This window comes from Perna viridis, chromosome 2 (assembly GCF_037379345.1).
Source record: "Perna viridis isolate PV_CMFRI_1.1 ecotype Kerala chromosome 2, ASM3737934v1, whole genome shotgun sequence".
NCBI classification, from domain to species: domain Eukaryota; kingdom Metazoa; phylum Mollusca; class Bivalvia; order Mytilida; family Mytilidae; genus Perna; species Perna viridis.
The window spans coordinates 18497764-18506945 of NC_142446.1; the positions used below are offsets into that span (position 1 = coordinate 18497764).

The 9182-nt window shown below is 30.6% G+C and overlaps 1 protein-coding gene across 1 annotated transcript; it reads right to left on the bottom strand.

Moving 5' to 3' along the window:
• Positions 1-125: 125 nt before the first annotated feature.
• Positions 126-9162, bottom strand: LOC148623910 (peroxiredoxin-5, mitochondrial-like). The gene is made up of 6 exons (XM_088566220.1): positions 9038-9162; positions 5915-6049; positions 5527-5658; positions 4984-5022; positions 3728-3783; positions 126-1466 (listed from the first exon to the last, which is right to left on the bottom strand). Exons 1-6 carry the CDS (start codon positions 9128-9130, stop codon positions 1361-1363), a joined length of 561 nt encoding a protein of 186 aa, XP_088422346.1. The 5' UTR covers positions 9131-9162; the 3' UTR covers positions 126-1360.
• Between the last annotated feature and the right edge of the window lie 20 nt (positions 9163-9182).

Genomic DNA, 9182 nt, shown 5'->3' on the forward strand with positions numbered 1-9182 from the left:
TATTGCCCTGTCTTGGGAGGTGGGATATAAAAAACAAAGTACACGCTGAGTGAAAAAAGATCTAACATTTCAATACAGAACATTTAGTGGCAGTCCATACATTGGCCACTAACTCAACACTAAAATAACTCATTTATATTTATTAATATTACATATATACTCATGAAAAAAAAAATAAGGTGTTAATACAGATTTTGGAAGTGACATAAAAGATGTTAAATGGAAATATTTATTTTTCTATATAATGTCTTTCCTGTATATCAGAATCAGATCATACCTTCAAAAATGTAAAATATTAAATACACAGTAATAGCCCTTTGTTAATACATTTATAATAATTATATACCAGTGTAAGATATACATGTATAAATATCTTTCAATTAATACATGTCTAATTGTAAAACTATTAATTCATACATGTTTGTATGTACACAAGTGGTGGTTATATCAATAATTGGTTAATGATTTTTTCCCTCTCTGAAAACAATGACTTATATTATTTTCTAATTCTGATCTTAAACTTCAACAAAAAATTCTCCATGCCATGTTTCAATACAATGGTTCTAAATAATATTCCTCTATATCACTTCCATTTTACTGCATGTAATGTATATATGACCATACAAAATTATTGACTAAGGCCATGCAAACTTCATTTTTTGGTTCTCAGTTTAGAATTTTTAAAAATGTAAATTAATAAAAAAGCATCAATCATTATATTATTTTAATATATTGTAAATGGAAATATGGCTTTTCTGAAATAATAAGATCTTGTCCTAGAACCAGAAAATAATATTCACATGACCAAAAGGGCTGATTATTTGAATTTTTGAGACAATACAAATGGAAGTGCTATAAAAAATCCTAGTTTACTGGTATACACGTTTAACGAGCAAATTTCAATTTGAAAGCAATAAAAGGACAAGGAAAATGAAACTCAGTTTTAAAAAGGCAATTAAACTAAGGTATAATAAAATAGAAATATAAACTGGTATTTCAAAAATATGTATTTTCATTTTTTAACAATTGTGAATACAGCCATGTCACATTTACCAGTGCATATTATATCACAAAAAAAAATGCAATAACTAATTAAATAAACAGTGCATGTAAATACATGTACTTAAGAAGCTTAACTTTTTGCATTAATTACTGCTATAAAAGTTCACCTTTATCTACTAATCATTTGTCATTCTTAAATGAGTTTCCAATTCAGAAGTTGTGAGCTCTTTTGTACGTAAGTCCAAATACACCTTAACAGTCTGGAAAAGCACTCCTTATATAAATCACAAAAAACTCAAAGCACATTAAAAAATTCTACAGTTTTAAGAGTATGTTTATCTAATGCTGCAACAGGTAATTAGATCTGTTTCAAGACTTCATCTGCTAAAGTGCAGGTCAGGCCAGTTCCATCAGGCTCAACATTTACTGCTGAAACAACTCCATCATTTACAACCATTGAAAACCTAACAAAAGAAAAAGATGTTCATATCCAGATGTCCTTATAGAATACTACAATAACATTCTTTGTGCAATAGGACCTATTGGACCAATTTGACCGCAGACATGTCCACAGCCAGGAAAAGTTGGTCATTATTGTGTCTTCGTGTCATTATTTCACTTCTTAGTTTTATTTTGAAGAAGTAATATTGTTCTGTTACCATGAATTTAATTACTTTTGTTGTTGGAACCTTTCAGAGCTTACTTAAAGGAGGTCTACCATTGTCGAAGACATTTTGGTGATCTCTTAAAGTAATAACTATTTGAACTATACTGTATTGAGTTAAATATTGGTGCATCTGTTGCTTGTCACCATATTCATTCTTTTCTACATCCTGTGAGTGCCAAAGAATATGCTCAAAGACTAAATGTTTTCTATATGACTTCAGAATAGTGAGAATGTCACTATAGAGTATGATGGTCAGAAAGTCAGAAACATGACTGGTTTTCAGACTTCATGATTAGAAGTGTTTCTTCCAGAGAGGTTAATTTGCTTAAAAAAAATACTGCTAAAAGTGTAGTAGCTCACCAGTCGTTAAATCTGATCAAATTACATAAAAAATGGTCTTTTGAAAGTTCAGCTGCCACCAAGGAACACTCTCTATACATAATGACGACATGATGAAGAACAGTTCCAAAAAAATGTTATTGTAGAGGTAAGATTTATATAACAATTAAATGGAAAGGGTGAATAACCAAAATTGTTTCAGGAGTGCTGAAGAATGCCAAGATTTTGAGGAATGCATACAATTTGTCCCATGCAAAACTTTGATTTCTAAGTGAGTTGAAGAGTGTTGTGACATTTTGGCAGAGAAAGTCCAAGAGCAAAATATTAGTATTTATTTAACATGTGAATTATCAAAAGATAATGGATAAATCACTGCCATCTATAAAATAACTCAAGTTCTCTAAGTAATGCCCTGCTTAGTTAGAGGACATGAGATCATTATATAGATAGTAGTGTTTTATCGAATGTTCCCAGTGTAATAAATTTCAATAATTCACACTGAAATAAATTCGGTAATTTCACTCCGCACTTTCTCCCGAAATAAGTCACAACTTTGATAACAATCCACTGATCTCAGAATTTTAAAATTCATATTGAAAATATCAATAAATAACGAAGAAAATCTATAATAACCAAAACATTATCACTTGTGCCAAGTTCCACACACTTGTTAAATCTAGGCGTTCTTCAGCACTTGTGATAATATTTCGGTTAATGACTCTTTCCAAATAATTATCCTATTAATCTTAACCATAGGTTAACTAAAATTACACGTATTAGAAAAACTACTAAAAAAGCACTGCTTGCCTCTTATTGTTTGTATTTATAAAAGGGCATAATAAATTTAATTGTGAAGTTGTACTGTATAAGTTTGTCCAATATAACATGACTAAAAGTAGGAAAATCCCTGTCTCAAAAAAGAGAATGGAAATCTCATAAGGCAGCTGTCTCAGTGTGAAAATTTGATGTCAACAACCCTTTCAAGTTTCTGAGTAAAAATAATAAAATGCTTCCCAGGGTGCAGCTTGATATGACCATATATGTTTCACCATGAATTGTTGAGGCAAGTATGGACACACCATTCAAACCTGATACAGCGTTAAATTATGATTACAATTAAATATTTGACACCAGAAAAAAATATTTGACCAGAATCTAAGTGGTCATTTTTTGGCCCTTATTCCTAAATGGTTCGTCAAAATCTCAAAAATTAATCCCAACCTTCATTTTAGGGTATGGCATATTGTAGTTTCTTGCCCCTTATACTTATTTGGCTTTACTCACAACCCAAAATATTAATTCCAGTCTTCCTGTAGTGCTATGGCATCTTATGATAATTTATTTGAGATTAATTCACTTTTACTCAAGTTATTGCCTATACATAAGAAAAATGCTTGTTTCAGGTCCCTTTTTGGCCCCAAATTCCAAAATGTTCAAGTCTATAAACCCCGAAAATCAATACTAACCTTCCTTTTGTGGTACAGAACCTTGTTATAAAATTTCATAAAGATCAATCAACTAATATACAAGTTATAACACAAAAACCAAGTGTCTACGGATGATGAAAGGGACGATAACAACAGCACCATACCATTATACAACCACAAATTTTTTTATGTATAAAATGCATAGGTTTTTTTAATATAAATGTACATGTGTTTGAAACATACAGTCATAGCCCTATAGCAATACATTATACTGGTTCTGTTTAAATGCTACCTTTTACATCTCTTGTTACCCAATATTGCTGTTGCATCTAGTTCCATGTCAACGGCCTGAAATTAACAAATTACTATTAGATGAAATAACATAAGGGACTTTTGAGCATGTTTTTTTACACAAACATGAGTGGGGCAATAAAAAATGCCCAACTGCCAAAAGATAAAATGTAGAAAGTATTGCTTAACAAGAGGCTGACATATTGAAGCAAACCAGATTTTTCCACATTTAAATGATAACTGTGAACGATTTATTAGTTGCAACTCAAACATGATAATACTGAAAGTCCCTTTCATTGTTACATCTGAACATTTTTCAAGTTATTGCAAGAACAGGGGTCAAAGTCCCTATTTTGCAACCAAAATGACCACCAGTCAGGAACGACAAAAGTGATATTTGTAAAATCCTGTCCTTTGTTTTGTTATATGAAAAACCATATCCAAGTTTGAATAGAATCTACCACATACCTTTCAAGTTTAAGCACAGACAAGTTTCAAATATGCCAATTTCTGCAACAAAAATGACCGCCACATGGAAACAACAAAAGTGATATTTGTAAAAAATCAGCCTTGACCTTTATTTTGTCAGATAAACAACATATCTAAGAATCTACCAAATACTTTTCAACTTATTGCATGGACAAGGGTCAAAGTCTCCATTTTTGCAACAGAAATGGCCACCACACCAAAACAATAGCCATATTTGTAAACATCAAAACTGACCTTCATTTTGTCACATAAAACAACACATCCAAATCAAAAAGTAATCTTCAAAATAAAATTCAAATTATTGCATGGACATGAGTCAAAGTCTCCAGTTTTTAAACAAAAAATGGCCATCACAAGGAAACAACAATAGAGATATTTGTAAACATCAATCTTGACCTTCATTTTGTTACACAGAATGATATATCAAAACTTGAGTAGAACCTGCCAATTGCTTTCTAGTTACAAAAAGTTACACAATGCAAAATGAAAACCTTTTCAATTCAAACATCTAAACAAACATATAATTGAAAAAACATTTAAAAACAGCATACTCTGGAGATTTTATTTAAACAGTTACATAACCAAAATTGATATCCTTATTGGAACTTTAAAACTTCATTTATAAATTCATAAGACATATTGATTCAGCTAAACATTGTAGATTTTCTTCAATATCTCATGTGAAAATTTCGCTAAAAATGATACATGTATGCGTATTCTTCTCAGTAACACATAACATCTATCTGAATCTTAGAAGTTATTTCTCACCTTGGTAAAATCTCCACAGGTATCAGCTAGCATTCTTATCTGAATAAAATAAGGAGACATTTATATCAAAAAGTATTGATGTGAAAAAGAGAAACTCATGTTTTCAACATTGGCACAAAATTAATAATCAGAATATAAAACATAAAAACATTACTTTATTTCTCTCTACATGGTCAAAATCTTCCTAGTGATCGATGTAGATAAATAGTAATAAATTTTCTTTACAATTATCATCAAAAAGGGAGATAACTCATAAGAGCAAAACTAACCTTGATTTAAAATTAACTGCATTATTGTAATAAGAATTACACATTCAGATATTCCAAAACAAACAATTTTACATACAAATTTGGTTTCATATTCATTAACATGTATCTGGAATTACCTAACTCGCATTACTGTCAATCAATGTAAACCAACCCACTTACAGGCTCATAAATTTATTTGGAAGGTGTTATGAGTTTATTTCAGTAGTACACATAAAATAAAATAAAAACCTTTAAATCTATGTAGTGTCAATGTGACAAAAAGTTCCAAACTTACCTTTCCTTCTGCTTTCTGATCCTTACCCCATGCCTCCATTACAAATGGATCATTGACAGAGATACACACAACTGAGTTAACACCTTTGGATTTAAGTGTATCAAACTTCTCAACATAACCTGGCAAATGTGTCTATTAATGAAAAAAAAGGGAAATCCTGGAATCTATGAGATACTAAAAAGGGAGCCTGTGCAATCAGTAAGAAAATAGGAAGCCAAACCAAATTTTTCATCCTGTATGTGTTTATCAAACCTGTGAACAATACTCTTTTAGTTTTAGATAATTATTAATTAATTACTAAAAATGTAATCATGAAAAGTATGAGATTTCATTAATCCTTTGGCAAATTTCAAAGCTTACTGTAAAAAGGTCATGAGTTATAGGTTACCTTGGAACATCCAGGAGTAAAAGCACCAGGAACAGCAAACACAACACATTTTCCTTTTCCAAAGGCATCTGTTGAGTTAACTTTATTGCCTGGAGTATTTTCATACAGATCCACTGAAGGAATCTTGTCTCCGATCTGGAAAAAAAATGTTCTGAAGAATAGGATCCAGATTTTACAAAATAATTTCTCCATAAGACTATAAAACCAATATACTTATCTTTGCAATCTATCAGTAACATTATTTTTAAAACCATGCTATCTTTTATGAAGACACATATATTGAATTTTAGTTTTTACACATTTTCATTGCCTGTTTGTTTTGGTGTATCATCAATTTTGACACCTATGATACAGTGTAATTTTGAAAGCAGAAGGGTAACAAAGTACCAATATACTAGTACCAAGATATTTATTTCCAACACAGCTTGTGTCTATTCAAATACTGTTTATGTGTAATTTCCCAATAATTTCACCATAAACAGATTGAGCATATTTTATGATTGATTTCTACTAAATTAGGTATTATTGGTATCAGAAGTATTTTGATGATTTGATAGACTACCATAATATATGAAGAGCTAAAAAATGAATACCTTTATAGTCATTTTTTTAATTTTTTTTTTTTAACAAAAGCATACATATATAAGTTTATATAATTTAAATACCCTTTGTGCAACATATTAGACTAAGAAGGAAAATTATCAAGGTGTCACAAATGGGCCACCTTGCCACATGAAACTCTGTGAATTCTGTTTGTTCCCTCTTTTTGCTTTTTCATTTGCATATCTATCAAATGGGTTAAATTCAAGTTCATTGTTTGAACTATAGCAAGGTATGGGTTTTTTTTTTAAATAATTGGACCAGAAATTCCAAAATGGGAAAAGTCTGCCTGACCTCAACTCTATCATATGTAATAAGGAACACATGTTACACACTTAACTTTTAGGTTTATAAATTATACAATTAGTGTACATTATAATTTATTACATAATATTTTATAAAACATGACACAGTAATAGCAATAAATTAAAAAAATTCATGGTGCTAAGTACACAAGATATTGATTTTCTATACACTGGGAAAATCCAGTCATACACGGATGTTTCGTCTAGAAAAATTTAAATATCGTATTGATTTTCACAAAAAAGTACTTATATGTTCTAAATTTTGTCTGAGTAGCTGACATAGAAATGTTAGTTTGGTAGATTTATATACATTATCATTTTTAATGAAACCTGTATACCATACAGTATATTGCCTAGTTATTTTCTCCAGACATGGGGCAAAATAATATTCAGTCAAACCTGATTTAAAATATTGTAAACAAGAATTGCTAACAAACAGTAGTTATAAAAAAAATAGTGGAAAGAAATATCACTTAAGAGTAAAATCAAAAGACAACATATTTTTCATACATTTATTCGTGGCACAGTAAATCTAGCAAAATTATGTCCTTAATCTAAACAAATAGCAACAGCAGATATTGTAGTTCTAAGCTATAGCTTTATGGCCAAAATAAGCAAAGAATTAAGTCTTGCTTAATATATTGTGCAGAAACCTCAAAACTCCTATAGAAATATAGCTGAGATGAAGTATAAATCTGAATAATCAACTCTTTCTTTAATATATTACCAATATACTAGCTGCATTCAACAATAGCAAGCACCGTAAAGAGGTGTGAGTTCTACAGTTATTACATATACATGTACTATCTTAATTTCCCTTAAGGTTCCCAAATATACTAACGAAAAAAAAGTAATGTCCCGGAAGTAACAAAAAGTGACAGTCCTTACGGAGAAAATTCATCTCTTCCTTAACTCAAACACATAAAACTATATACACATTTCAGTTAAAGTAAATTCATCTTTTCTGATAGTTTTCGAGTCTTTTTCTATTTTTTTTTTCTTTTTAAAAGAAGTGAATATGTTTTTAAAAAGTTAAGGAAAAATGTGGATGAATGTTCATGTACATATCTCCGCTATTCCACTGTTGCTATTGTCAAGAACCTAACCCACCTTGGAAAAAATATTCTCCCATTGTGTTATTCAAATCGAAGCATAGCTTTTTCTAGGATAGGAAAGGCAATCATTTTCTTGTTAGGAATTTGCAGCTGTCAGTTGCATCTGAATTTTGTTTAAATCACATGATATGTGTAAAATATTCCAACCATACTTGGAGAACAGTAATATTTCCTGTATCTGTACAAATTGATCTGATCGGCTAAAACTGAAAAGGATGTTGCTAGAGATGCGCTTATTAGGGTAAAAAATTGTAAATTATGGCGAAGTGCTACAAAGTTATCGACCAATTTGAAAGCAAAAGGAAAAGGGGGATGGGTTGGGATTTTCGGAAAAATATTATTCGTCATGACCCATTCATTGAAAACAAAAAAAACATATTTAACATGGCAGATTTTCAATTAAAAATATTTATTTCGCTTGCTGCTGAAATATAAATAAAAACATACTTGTGAAACAAAGAAGTTCTCATCTGACATCCCCCTTTTGTAACGTTACACGAATGGTAAAGCTCACAGTGACCGTTGATTTAGGCAATGCCTACTCCATAGTGAGTATATTTAAAGTCAGTGTGGTTAAAATACTATACAAAACTATGCTCTGGTGTGCCTTTGAACAAGATACAGTCATAATAAGTAACGAATGACAACACATGCAGCACACAATAAAAGCTAAAAACAAGACTAAGTGAACTACAAAGAGCTAGTAGCTTGGAGTTACCAACCAAGCATTACTTAACAACTTAGACAAAATTATCTATCTCTGTGTGTTTTTATTCACAATTCCATTGTTTTATTATCGCTAGTTGGACCTGGGACTTTATATTTACACTCCCTGTTCGGACGTTTTTCATTTACTTTCTGAAACGTTTTATTGCTGCACAAGGAGCAATAAAAATAAAATAAATAAATAGACATCCAAAAATTTAAAATAAAACATGGAAATTGTAAAAAACAAAAAAAGCACAGATACAGATATTTCGGTATGTTATCAGATGTATCAAGCTAAGAGAAAGATGGAGGGTGGTATCTATCAGAAGTACTTCAAGTAGTGATGAAGATGACAATTTATAAGATTGCAATAAACTGTCATTCATTAAATTTACCTTAATTGGCATTGCTGGTATGATAGTTTTACTAAACTGTCGCCGACTGAACACGTTCCTACTGATAACACGGGTACCTGACCTTGTAAACATGCTCAAAGTTGAGTATTCCGAAGGCTCCAATCAAACTTCTCCCGTTATTGAC